A 14,379-nucleotide genomic window follows, 5' to 3' on the forward strand; every position below is an offset into this window, starting at 1 on the left:
TTAGTTGATAGGGTGGAACTTAGGTAGGCAGAGAAAACAGAACTGGGAATGCTGGGAGGAAGAAGGGCAGAGGAAGAGAAGCCATGGATCCTCTGCCTAAGATGGATGCCGGTTAGAATCTCTGGTAAGCCACTGCCACGTGGCGATACACAGATTAATGGAGATGGGCTAAATCAAGATGTAAGAGTTAGCCAATAAGAACTTAGAGCTAATGGGCCAGGCAGTTTTTAAATTAATACAGTTTCTCTGGTTATTTCGGGTGTAAGCTAGTTGGGTGGCCGGGACAAACAAGGGGCCCGCACTCCTTGAAACACTGGCAGACTATATAACATGGACCAAGGAAATTTGCCCTCTTTGCTTGCTTTTGATGGCTAGTTTGTTCCTTCACTGGGAATAGAGCCCACTTCATAATTCTGGTGTATACTGAAGACCAACTGAGATATTCAGTGTTGGGAAATATTATTTTAAGGTGTGTTGCTTTTGTTTATGCTGCATTTGTTTAACTCTGTGAAACTGTGATTCTTTGCTTGTCTAAAACACCTGATGGGCTAATAAAGAGCTGAATAGTGAGGCAGGAGCAAGGATAGGCAGGGATTGCAGACAATATAAATAGGAGGCGCAATGAAAGAACAAGAACAGGAGGACACCAGGGGCCAGCCATCTAGCCAGCCATGGAGTAAGAGAGAAAGTAAGATACACAGAAGAAAAGAAAAAGCCTAAGGTGGACAGGATAATTTAAAATTAAGAAAAGTAGACTAGAAACAAGCCCAGCTAAGGCCGGACGTTTATAACTAAGAATAAGCCTCCATGTGTGATTTATTTGGGAGCTGAGTGGTGTCCCCCCAAAGCCAAAAGAGTAAAACATGCAACAATGGCATCATGGGCTTAACAATTACTGGATTCTTGTACCTTCCGTTGGTAAACAGTAGTTGTTGGATTAGCTGGACTCCAGCTTGTAAGCCGTTCTAGTAAATCTTCACCCCCCACTCTCAGTTCTGTGTCTCCAGAGCAGTATTCTCAACCTGTGGGTTATGACCCCTTTGGGAGTTGAACAACCCTTCTATAGGGATCACCTAAGACCACCGGAAAATTATATAATGTAATATATTTATAATATAATCTGTAACAGTAGCAAAACTACAGTTATGAAGAAGCAACAAAAATAATGTTATGGCTGGGGGTCACCACAACATGAGGAACTGAATATTAAAGGGTTGCAGAATTCGGAAAGTTGAGAACCATTGCTCTAGAGACCCTGACTAACACAGATTTTGGTATCAGGAGTGGGGTAACCCTAATACAGTATCTGACACCCTCTTTTGACCTTCATGGCTAGACTCATGTTGTGAGCCTTACTCACAGCCACACACAGGCTCATACTCTTAATTAAAAATAAATCCTAACATGTGTCTCAGGGGCTTCCTACATTCCAAATTTAAGAATGAAAATAACTTTAGGTATAGCAAGGTAATTCAGAGAGTAGAGATGCTTGTCAAAGTTGAAGACCTGAGTTCAATCCTGGAGACCTATAATTTATGCTATTTCTTAAACATCTTCCAAGTTTTCTTAGTTTTGAATCAAGACCTTGCTATGCTAGTCACATCTCAAACTCTTTGTCTCAAGTGAGACTAGAGGCACATAACACCATGCCTGACTCTTGTTCTCTTTAACATATTTAATGATAGTTAATCTTAAACTCAATTGTTATTGTATGTCAGACACTATGTTTAGTAACCATTAGCTACATAAAATATTGTAATGGTTACCATCTTTTAGGAAGTTAACCAAAATGTCCTTTGTAAACATTTCTACTAAGAATACAAATTACTCATGTTAGCTATTATTTAGTGCCTTACAATTCAGTCATTTAAAAAGTCTGTTTGAAGCCTGGTGGTGGTGGTACACAACTTTGGTTCCAGCACTTGGGAGTCAGAGGCAAGCAAATATCTTTGAGTTCAAGACCAGCCTGGCCTATTGATTGAGTGAATTCCAGTAAAGTCAAGGCTACACAGAGAAACTCTGTCTTGGAAAAACAAACAAACAACAAAAACCAAAACCTTAAATCAGTTAAGTTTTACTGAATATGCCACTGCAATAATGTGCTTAGGTGTTGAGAAAATAGGAAGCTAGGGCTGGAGAAATGGCTCAGTGGTTAAGAGCACTGGCTGCTCTTCCAGAGGTTCACAGTTTAGTTTCCAATACCCACATGGCAGCTCACACCTGTCTGTAACTCCAGTTTCAGGGAACCCAACACCCATGGCAAATCACCAATGCACATAATAAATAAATATTTAAAAAAATAAAGTAGAAAAACTGGAAAGGTATGAAGGGCAGGATGTAAGTTTTCACACACTACCACGCCACCATGTATTATACACACTGAAATAGGATGTCCTTTCTTCCTTGGTCCTACTCAGCTTTTCATACCACAGACTATTTAAATTTATGTGCATTGGTTTGAAGGTGTTAGATCCCCTGGCCCTGGAGTTACAGACAACGGTGAGCTGCCATGTGGGTGCTGAGAATTGAACCCAGGTCCTCTGGAAGAGCAGCCAGTGCTCTTAACCACCATCTCTCCAGGTCCAGACTATCATTTTTCAAGAACAAAAGTCCTTTCCTTTGGTAGGCTTCACTGAGTCCCTTCTATGAATCTGCCCATGTAGAGTCCAGATGGAGACCTGAGTCCTCCCATTCCCACTCCCTTCCAGCCAAAAGATGGCTACAGCCCATAAAGGCTCCACCACACAGATTCCATTCTTCTTACTTACAGCCTTTATCATACACCTGAAACTATTTTGACTTTCTCCAAATCTTTGCACGACCTGCCAATTTACCATGCTGTCTGTGACAGACAATGAATTTGTATCCTAGTTTTGTCAAGTGGACACAGCCTTGAGGAATTACTCAGATCAGATTAGGCTTGTCTATGAGGCACTGTCCTGATCATGACTTGATCTAAGAGGGCTGGCCCAGCCTTCTGTGGGTGTCATTTCCTTTCCTCACTGATAGACTAATCTGTAAGCAGAAATAAATACTTTCCTTCCCTAAATTGTTCTATCTTACCACAGCAACAGAAAGGAAACTAGACCATCAGGTCAGTCATATTTTCACTGAAAAGTTTCTGAAAGGTGCAGTTATCACAACACAAAGCAACATATTTCTGAAGGTAAGAATTTTAGGTGCTGCTGGGCGATGGTGGCGCACGCCTTTAATCCCAGCACTCGGGAGGCAGAGACAGGCGGATCTCTGTGAGTTCGAGGCCAGCCTGGTCTACCAAGGGAGTTCCAGGACAGGCTCCAAAGCCACAGAGAAACCCTGTCTCAAAAAACCAAAAAAAAAAAAAAAAAAAAGAATTTTAGGTGCTGGACAAAGGTGGGTGGGGGATATGAGGTAAAGTCCATGACACTACAATACAATCACTGTGTTAGGAAAATAACTAGAAAGAAACAGGAGGACCGGCAAGATGGCTCAGCTGGTTAAGGTGCTTGTTGCTGAGTCTAATGACCTGAATTTAATCCTTGGGTAAACTCACAATGAGTTTATCAGAGTTCATGTTGGAACACACATAATGGATAGAACTGAATCTTGTAAGTTGTTCTCTGATCTCCACATGTGCACATGGCATTTTCATGATCCTACCCCACCTAACAAACATAAAGAGACTGAGACTAACATACTTAATTTTGTAAGGTCTTTAAGGAAGGCCGAGCGCTCAACAGAGAATCTGTTCCAGTGTGTTCTCCACATGAAGATGAAAGTAATGTGTCTGTCTACTGAAAAGATTCAGGCAGAACCTCCACTGTGAATGAGCTAAAGAGAACAACAGCTTCATACTGTTAGCCGAGGAAGCTCATGGGTGCTCATGATGATTCCTGTCACATTCCAGCAATGTCAGCTGCTGGGATCATAGCACTGTCTCTTCTTTTGAGACACTGTGTATCCCTGACTGGCCCAAAACTCAGATCTACCTGCCTTTGCCTCTGACTCCAGAGTTCTGGGATGAAAGGTGCACCACCTCGTCTAGCTCAAAAGTCTCAGTTTTAAAAAGGCAATGCCACTTTATTTTAAGGTCTACTCTTTAGCTTTATACATGTTCTTTCAAAATCATACACAAGAAATTACTGTCAAATTCCACTCTCACCATAGGGTAGAACTGTCTCAGCCTTAAGAGAGAAGGTGGCTATCATATGTGAGATAAAAGCAGTATTTCTAATGAGAAAATGTGCTCTGGGTTGAAGATAAATTTTTTTTGAGGGGGATGTTACCACATAAAACCAAGTAATAAAATTCCCCGGGAAACGTCATAAAATGTTATATTTGTTCATTCTTCCTCATACACTCATATCCTTCCTCACAACAGACCACGTACTAACCTCATACTTAGTTTGAGTGAGAAAATGCACCCAGAGATTGTCATTCCAGTACTTGGGAAGTTGAGGCAGCAGGATCCCTGAGTTCAAGGTCAGTTTGGTCTATATAGTTTGCAGAGAGGGAAGGCTCAGAACAAACCTTTGAATCCCATATGACAAACGATATATACATTTTCTACTTTTATAATATTTGAGCTGGGTTTACCACTTGTTTGTTTTCTTGCCAGAGAATATGCTAGATCCCTTCTTCTCTATGACATAGTCTCCTTTTCCTTCAGTACATCAAAGTGGTTAAGTGAAGATCTTCACTGATTTCTAGGCCCTTAACCCATCCTTTTATTAGGAATCCAAATAAAAATTGGTCAATTAAGTCAACTTTTATTTAGGCATCAGTACCATCATACATTGCCATGCTACAGTTAAGCACACAAACAGAACACTGAACACATAGTTCTTTCAGCAATCACTAAGCACTTGAAAGTTGAAAACTAGGTACAAGATGGGGAAAGGGAGAAGTGTTTTTACAATTTTTGCTATTACCTTTTTATCATCAGTTGATACAAGCATTTGCTTTCTGACGCCAGTAATACCCAAGGAATATCAAAGAGGCTATCAGGGAGATGACAGATATCTCAATTAACAAGCACTGCTTAAAAGTTGTCTTCTTTGAAGGAGATCAGTTCTCTGAAACTGATCATCTCTTTTGCCTTGTACAAGAGCCACACAAATGATTCCCATTAATGAGAACCATTTCTAAAAATATTAAGTTAAAGAATTTTAAAGTAAACCACCTCTTTGTTACTTCTTATTAAGCAGTCTATTACTTAACTAATGATATAATGTTCACTTGGGGTATAATAACAGTTTATAATTAAGTCACATTATTTAATATTAGAAATAATTAGGACCAATTAATTTAAACACTAAGATGTTTTAAAGATAACTGGCTAAAGTTTTTCAAGATAAGTTTTTACAGCAGAAAAGACAGGAGCTAGCTCTTCTAAGAGAAACCGTAAATACTATAGATGGATTCTAATAGTGCTTAGAATTTCAGGGAATAAAATAACAGATGGAATGACATTTTTAAATTAAGTAGGCAATTCCTCCATTATTTGAATTTTCTAAAAATTTGTGGTTGAGTACAAAAGGCGGCAATTAAAAGTGGGCCATTTTAAAGAACAAAGCAAGGCATCAAGTGAAGATTCTGGAGCTACAGTCTCAGTACCAAGGCCGTGCAGAATTTCCATCTTTTCCCAGCTGTCCAATAAAAACAACAGCAAGGAAAGTGTTAGATTTACAGGCTCAAGTGTCAGAGTTATCTCATTTGTTTTATTCTAGCAATGATGCTCCTTGCCTCCCAAATGAATTCAAGATTCTCTGGCCCATCATATACACCAGCATAGTCCTTTGTTTGTTTATTTATTCAGTTTCTCCATAGCTTTGGAGCCTGTCCTGGAAGTCGCTCTGTAAACCAGGCTGGCCTTGAACTCACAGAGATTCTCCTGCTTCTGCCTTCCGAGTGCTGGGATTAAAGCCACCACTGTCTGGCTTGATTATTATTTTTTTATTGCCTAAATAAACACCACAGTTAGGTTTTAAGGGTGAAACTATGATTACCACCTGAAAGCTTAGTTTGTAAAAAGTATAATTTAAGCTGCTAGGATTTCAGGATATGCTTAGGAAGGGATTATTTTTCCTTTCTTCACTCAAAAAAGATGCTGAAAATTTAAAAAGCAAATTATCACTTAAATTTCAACACAACACCAGTAAAACCTAAAGACCCTACAAAAGCAAGACCTGAACAACCAAATATAGATGAGATAGAAGAACATGACCTAAAAAAATAACTTCAGGAGAATGTTTGAAACTCTTAAAGAGGAAATGAGAAATTCCCTTAAAGAAATGAAGGAAACGACAAACAAAAAATTGGAAGACATCAGGAAATCCCTCAAAGAAAACCAAGAAAAAGAAATCAAACATATTAAAGAAACTATTCAAGACTTGAAAACTGAAATAGAGACAATAAAGAAAACACAAGCCAAGGAAATTATAGAAACAGAAATCATGAGAAAACAATCAGGAACCACAAACACAAGCATGAACAGCAGAATACAAGAGATGGAAGAAAGAATCTCAAGTGCTGAAGATACAATAGAGGAAATAGACTCATCAGTTAAAGAAAACATTAAATCTAACAAAAGCTTAACCCAAAATATCCAGGAAATATGGGACACCATGAAAAAGCCAAATCTAAGAATAATATAGAAGAAGGAGAAGAATTTCAACTCAAAAGCACAGAAAATATATTTAACAAAATCATAAAAGAAAGTTTCCCAACCTAAAAAAAGATATACCTATGAAGATATAAGAAGCTTACAGATCACCAAATAGACTGGATCCAAATAAAAAGTCCTCTAGCCACATAATAATCAAAACACTAAACATACAGAGTACAGAAAGAATATTAAGAGCTGCAAGGGAAAAAGGCCAAGTAACATAAAGGTAGACTTATCAGAATTATACATGACTTCTCATTGGAGACAATGAAAACCAGAAGGTCATGGTCAAGCATTAGGCAGATATTAAGAGACCACGGATGCCAGCCCAGACTACTATACCCAGCCTAACTTTTGATCACCATAGAAGGACAAACCATGACATTCCATGACAAAACTAGATTTCACCAATACCGAGCCACAAACCCAGCCCTACACAAAATACTAGAAGGAGAACTCCAACCCAAGGAAGTTAGCTACACCAACAAAAACACAGACGATTGATGGTCTCATAGCAGCAAATCCCAAAGAAGGGAAAAACACACAAATTAACATCACCAACAATGAAAACTAAATTAAGAAGAGATAGCAATCACTGGCCATTAATATCCCTTAATGTAAATGGACTCAACTCACCTATAAAAAGGCACAGAATAACAGATTGGATATGAAAATAGAATCCATCCTTCTTCTGCATACAAGAAACGCATCTCAACCTCAAAGACACATCATTCAGAGTAAAGGGTTGGGAAAAAATATATCCATCAAGCTGGGCGGTGGTGGCGCACGCCTTTAATCCCAGCACTCGGGAGGCAGAGGCAGGCGGATCTCTGTGAGTTCGAGACCAGCCTGGTCTACAAGAGATAGTTCCAGGACAGGCTCCAAAACCACAGGAGAAACCCTGTCTCGAAAAACAAAACAAAAACAAAACAAAACAAAACAAAAAAAACCAATCAAATGGACCTAAGAAGCAAGTGGGTGTAGCTATCCTAATATGTAACAAAATAGACTTCAAGCTAAAATCAAAAGAGACAAAGAAGGTCATTTTATATTAATCACAGGAAAAATCCACCAAGAGGAAATCTCAATACTGAACATCTATGCCCCAAATACAAGGGTACCCTCATATGTAAAATAAACACTTTTTAACCAGTTAGCTACCCAATAACAGGCTACCACACTAGGAGACATCCATCTGTAAGAAGACAATGCTTGCCTTCCTAGGAACTGAAACAATACAGATTTGTACTATCCATTTCTGTCTTGATATCCCTATGCTTTTATTACATAGATGTCTTGAAGGACCAACTTTACATAGAAAAAGGTACCAGACAAGTATCCTAATGTCAATAGGATGCTCTGGTCTCAAGTACTAACCATTAATAGAAAAGGGGGCTTTTTAAGAGAAAGTTATCCTGTTATGCTTGGATTCAGCATGGGTTATGGATACCTTATAGCAAACTCTGGGAGTTATCATTTATGATTTTGGTACTTGCTCTGCTCCAGCAATACATGCAGTATCAGAAAAATATTGTATTTCCGCACCTCTAAAAACACAGTATAAGACACAAGGAGAAATATGAATGACCCATATTGAGGCTGTAACCAAACATTGACGTATTTTAAAAAATTGTGTCCCTAGACCTATGGCTCATAATCTGCTCTTCCAATTGTTATTAAATGTACTGGAAAACAGACTAAAAGCATTAATTGTTCCTAGATAGTTGGATAAAGGTATCTATGTGACTACATTTTTCCAAATTTTCTAGAATGGCAATGTACTATAATTATTAAAGAAAAAAACACATCTAGCTTAAGAAGCTAATTTTCACTGAAGATTATCACCTAATGAAAGCAAGGACATGAGAATGAGTGCATAGAATTGCTAACAAAGACTGAACTTTGGTTCTTCTGTAGTGGTTTCCTTTTAAAGCACTCCAGAGAGTTATAGGGGACCTTTGAAATCTAATTCTCAATTTCCTTACCCTATAAAAGAACAATAACTAGGCAATCAACTACTACTTACCACATGAGATATGTGTCTTTATGTACTCAGTCCCTTCAAAATAAAAATCAGAAAAAATCAGTTACCTTTGGGTTAAAATATCTACAAGACTGTGGTTGGGAACCTCCGAATAGAGCTATGCGGTAATCGTGTTTCTTTCTTCTAGGCCGGGTGCCACCTGCAAGTTCTTCTCGATCCTCAGGAGACAGTAGATGGTACCTCATTCCACCTGCACAAAATACATGGTTATTCTCCAAGAGCTTCAGGTACTACTAAGTCAGTGATTTGAAAAGTAAAGTAGGGGCTGGAGAAATAGCTCAGAGGTTAAGAGCATTGACTGTTCTTCCAGAGGTCCTGAGTTCAATTCCTAGCAACCACACAGTGGCTCACAGTCATCTATAATTAGATCTGAAACCCTCTTCTGGTGGTCAAGGAAACATGCAGAAGAACATTCTCTTTTGGCATGCAGGCAAACAAGTAGAACAATGCATAAATAATGCATTTAAAAAAAAAGTAAAGTAGTTCTTTTTTATTTTAGCCCCTCCCCCCATAACTTAAATTACTTTTTGATCCTTCTAGTGTTCTAGGAAGAAAGGAGACAGAGGCAGGATAAATGTCTAAGAATTCTCATCTTAATTTACCACCCTCAGCAATCAATATTACTAAGACTATGTCACTTACTATGTACCAGTGAATTATCTGGTTACTTAAGAGTAGTTGTCAAAATAATAAGTACTGAAATCTAGATCTTTTAACCTAGTAATCTCTATCTTTTTTTATGAAATAAGATTTTACTATGTAACACAGGAAGCTGTACTTCAACTAGTAAGCCTCTTGCCTCAATTCTTTAATGCTGAGATAAAAAATGTGTGCCACCACCATCAGCTCTGTTTTCACTGCATATTAGAATCACATAAGAAATCTCTATACCTGGTTCCTACAACAGTTCAATTAAAATCTCTAGTGTAGGCACCAGGTATTTGGTATGTTAAAGGGTTCCATCTTGTCATTTAAATGTGGTTCAAATAGTAGCAGCTTCAGAACCTGGAACTTTGTTAGAAATGCTGAATCCCACTACCTAAAAGCTACCAAAGCACCATCTGTGTACTTGACAATCCCAAGTTAACTCAGATGTACACAAAACTTTGAGGACTATCTTAGATCAAATGCAATGAGGATTCAAAACTACTATGGATCTTCCTTAATTTGGTTGAGTCACACATCAATAACTTTAAGATGTCATTTTATATTAGAGTGGGAAAAATAAATTGTCTATTAATGTTAGACAATAGAGGGAAAAAACTATATTCCCTATCTCATATTTCAAAATATAAAACATGCTTGAGCATTTCCCACACTCTTTTTTTCAGATTTGCGAGATCAAACAGTTGAGCACAGAGTTATGAAGGCCCAAACTAAGGTGCTCAGCCTCTCTATACACAGTTCTTTTGTTAGCTCTTAACCGACTCCTGGGCAAAACTACATACTCAAGAAGAGCTGACAAAAATAATAAGCAAGAACACTCAACGATAATACAGACAAGACAGGCAACATAGGTAAGTTCCAAAGCATCAAAATGACCATCTGAGAACAGTAATGATATCACTCTCATTAAATAAGAAATCAGAGTTGAGTAGGGACTCATCAAAATTGAAAATAGTGGAAATATAAAGTTTATAAAGATAAATTAAGGTAAACTCTCAGATGATGACACCAGTGTGGGAATAGAACTAAGAAAGGAAAAGAGCCATGAGATCAATATTTAACGCTGAAGAAACACAGTATTAATAACAAAAAACATAGAAATAAAAGGCTGGAAAAAGAAAATGATCTTTAATAAACATACACACACTACTGCCAACTTTCAAACCACCAGGATTAAATAAAACAGTACACTGTTCTTACATGAGAAATTTAAAAAAAGAACAATCAATTTGGCACTAGAATTCTCAAAAGCAGTACCAGCATCCTGCAGATGACAGAGCAGTACATTCAATAGGCTAACTGGAAGGCTGTTTTCAGCATATGTGGTTTAACTAGCTTCAATTTTTATAGTGAAATATGAGATTCATCAAGTCTCCAAGTATTGATCAATTGTCAGGACCCTTTATAAGATGTGCTCCATCTAACAGAAGAAAAACAAGGGGAGTCAAGAATGACAGGCCACACCTGTAACCTCAGCACTCAGGAGAGGGAAGGCAGGAGATTTTGAGTTTCTGGCCCACCTGGGCTTCACAGTGAGAGAAATTTTGACTCAAAACAAACAAAAACAAGAAAAGAGGAAAGAAAATCTTGCATTCAGAAGAGAACAGATTGAAAAGATACTCTAAAATGGTAAAGGAAAGTCCCAGGACAAGAAATGTGTATCAGGCTCAACCTAGAGGGCAAGCAGCCCGCGTAGGAATAGGCAGAAGAAAAGTACTGAAAGGAACATTTTAAAGAATAATGTTTTAAATAATAAAAGCAATAGGTTAATTTTATGAAGTGGCATTTTATGAAAGTATTTAGGACTTCTAGATTGAGAAAATAAAAAAAAAACAAATGAAAGAAATCAGCATATTATTAGCTCCAGGAAAATAAGGAAATGTCAAGACGGAATACTACTTGGTTAAATAAAAAGGAAACACTATGAACAAAGTACATGAATAGTATTGTGTACAAATTAGAACAGGCCCAAGATGGGGGGGGGATCTTCACTTTTCCACTATAAAACAAGGGCTGAGGATAATGCTTTTCAGAGGGCTGAAAACCCACACTAAGAAGACAAAGTCTTCAATGGTTTTCCCTGACAAGTGAGTGTGATCCACTGAACAGGTTTTTAGTTTATGGGAAACGGTCATGTGATCCATATATAGATGGGTATGAAGGCAACTTACTTATCACCATTTTAAGGCATTCTGGATTGTCTTGAATAAGCGGTTCAGCTTGTACTGTTTTACTTAGGAAATTCTTCGATATAAGAGGAAATCTGACTTTAGCAAGGATATCAACCATAAATGGCTGGCGATTAGGCTCATCATATTTCAGCCACCTCACTGCAGCATCATAAACCTAGGGGGAAACAGAAGAGTCGAGTTCTGAGATATCAGAAACATTCCAAACGTTATAGTTTTCCCTCACACTGAGAAGGGGACAATTACTTATTCTCAGTATTTTGTCCAATACTTGTTTGCATTCCTCAACACCTGACTATACCTCAAACACTTTACACTGCATTAGTGAGCCTTATAAGCAGTATGTCTGCTATAACTAACTACTAATATACATTGTGATGGGAAGGATGTTAACATTGTGATTTTATGGGACTGAAGAGATGGTTCAGCTGTCAAGAACACATACTGTTCTTCTAGAGGGCCTGAGTTTGGTTCCTAGCACCCATATCAGGCAAGTAACAATGGTCTCTAACTCCAGCTCCAGGGGATCCAATGCCTGGCTTCTAAGGGCACTTGCACATAAGTGCACATATCTACACACATATACATGTAATTAAAAATAATAAAATTCTGTAAAAAGAATTATTTTCATTTATGTCTATGTATGTATGTGTCCCCATGTGTTGGTGGGTACCTTCAGAGGCCAGAAGATGTTATCATATTCTTTGCAGTTGTGACTCATCTGATATGGCTGCTGAACTGAATTCCTTGGGAAGAGCAGCAAGTGCTTTTAACCACTGAGCCATCTCCCTAGTCCCAAAATTTGTGTGTGTTTTCTAAAACAACAAATCATAGCTTCCTTTTCAGAAGCAGTCACATGATACCGAAAGAAATCTATTCTCAGTAGTAGCCCCAACACATGCTCAGGACCAGAAACACAGGTTACCCAATAGGGTTTCCAATCCAGGAGATAAGAGAGCTATCTATTTTAACCTTGCATTTCTATACTGTGAACCAACAGACTTACCTGCTTCTAGAAAATTTAAGATATTTAATAAAATTGAATTGCTTTCATAAATAATACTGTAGCATTTATTTAACTACATTGAACAAGTTCAAGTTCATTAATATAATTTAATTTATAAATCACTAAACAGCTCTGACAACTTATTTCATATACATACTCATCTACTACACATATGTTTGAGCTAGATAATAAATTATGGGAACTGAAATTTTAAAGAGATGACTTTTATTTTACAACATATTTAGACTGGTTTTTGGTTTTTGGCTAATATCAAGTGCAGAACAGATTTAGATTCTCTGCATCCAGTCACTATAAAGCATCTGTCATAACCAATTAATACCATACTATTTTTATATTTCCTTAGTGTTTATCTAGTATTATTTTCCTTCCATTACCCCATAAAGGAGACCACATTATATTAAGTCAGTAAGTCACCTATTGTTTTTTAGACTGTAGAAACTTCTCAGACTTTTCTTTAAGATAACCTGAACAGTTCTGAATTTTGGTGAGGTAAACTGTTCTTAATTTCAGTTTGTTTGACGTCTTATCCATTAGCTTAGTGTTATGTTTTTGGGGAGGGTGACCACAGTGATTGGCTTCTATTGCTGTGATAAAACATCATAACCAAAAGCAAGTTGGGGAGAAAAGGATTTATTTTAGCTTCATCTCTCAGGTCATATTCCATCACTACGCAAAATTGGGGCAGGAAACTGGAAGCAAGGGACTGAAGCAGAGACCATAGGGAACTCTGTTTATTGGTTTCTTCCTCCTGGCTTGTTTAGTATGCTTATACATATCAGGACCACCCACCTAAGGGCTGTACTGCCCAGGGAGCTGGACCCTCCTGTACCAATCATCAACCAGGATTAATGTCCCACAGACTTGCCTACAGGCCAGTCTTATAAAGACATTTTCTCAAACAAGATTCCCTCTTTCCAGAGGTTTCTAGGTTTGTGTCAAGTTGACAAAACCCAACCAAACCATGACGACTTGATGTTTTATTACATCAAGTAAGCATGCACTCAATAAGACATCAATGACGACCACCAGAAAGCAGTATCTGTCAGGTTTTCCCAGTATAAAGTCACTTTTTCTTCACCTGCATATAAGCCAGTTAATTTTATTTGTTTTTTATGTACATTGTTGTTTTGCCTGTGTTTGTGGGAAGGTGTAAGGATCCCTGGAACAGGAGTTACAGACAGTTGTGAGCTGCCATGTGGGTGCTGAGAATTGAACCTAGGTCCTCTGGAAGAGCAGTCAGTGCTCTTAACCACTGAGCATCTTTCCAGTCGCAAGAACTGATTGTGTGTTGTGTGTGTGTGTGTTTATCTTCTTTCCTCTTGTTTCTCTTTAGAAGGGTCACTTTACATTCTAACTGGTTTCAGTATCTCTTCTTTGGCATACTGCTGTGCCTGACATAAAGAACTGTTTTTCTTTTTATCTAGTCAAATCTCTTAACCTGAAAATTCTATATTATGAACAACACAGAGCAAAAGAACATGATTTAGTGCAATCTTAATAGAATGTAAATCAAGTCATGCTGGGTTAAATCAAGGTTCCAGAAGGGCTACCTGGAGGCCCCATAGGATAAATTATTTTGTGACTATTTCCAGTCTCTTATCACCTATCTGTACTGTGGACCTCCTCCACCTCCAAAGCAGCAATGCCTGGTCAACGCTTTTGTCCACTGTCCTCTCATCCACAATTAAGGACTCTTATGATTATGATCACACGTATATACATCTCTCATCCTCATCTTATGATTATGATCACACGTATATACATCCTCATCTTATGGTTATGATCACATGTATATACATCTCTCATC

General features: G+C 37.9%; 1 protein-coding gene across 1 annotated transcript in view; it reads right to left on the bottom strand.

The window, feature by feature from the left end:
• Klhl7 (kelch like family member 7) overlaps positions 1–14,379 on the bottom strand; it is a 54,022-nt gene that overhangs the window by 10,643 nt on the left and 29,000 nt on the right. Inside the window, exons 6-7 of the mRNA XM_005360852.2 lie at positions 11,528–11,702; positions 8,738–8,880 (exon numbers count right to left, since the gene is read on the bottom strand). Coding sequence (XP_005360909.1) covers positions 8,738–8,880; positions 11,528–11,702 — 318 coding nt within the window. The remainder of the gene's footprint in view (positions 1–8,737; positions 8,881–11,527; positions 11,703–14,379) is intronic.

This window comes from Microtus ochrogaster, linkage group LG3 (assembly GCF_000317375.1).
Source record: "Microtus ochrogaster isolate Prairie Vole_2 linkage group LG3, MicOch1.0, whole genome shotgun sequence".
Taxonomy (NCBI): domain Eukaryota; kingdom Metazoa; phylum Chordata; class Mammalia; order Rodentia; family Cricetidae; genus Microtus; species Microtus ochrogaster.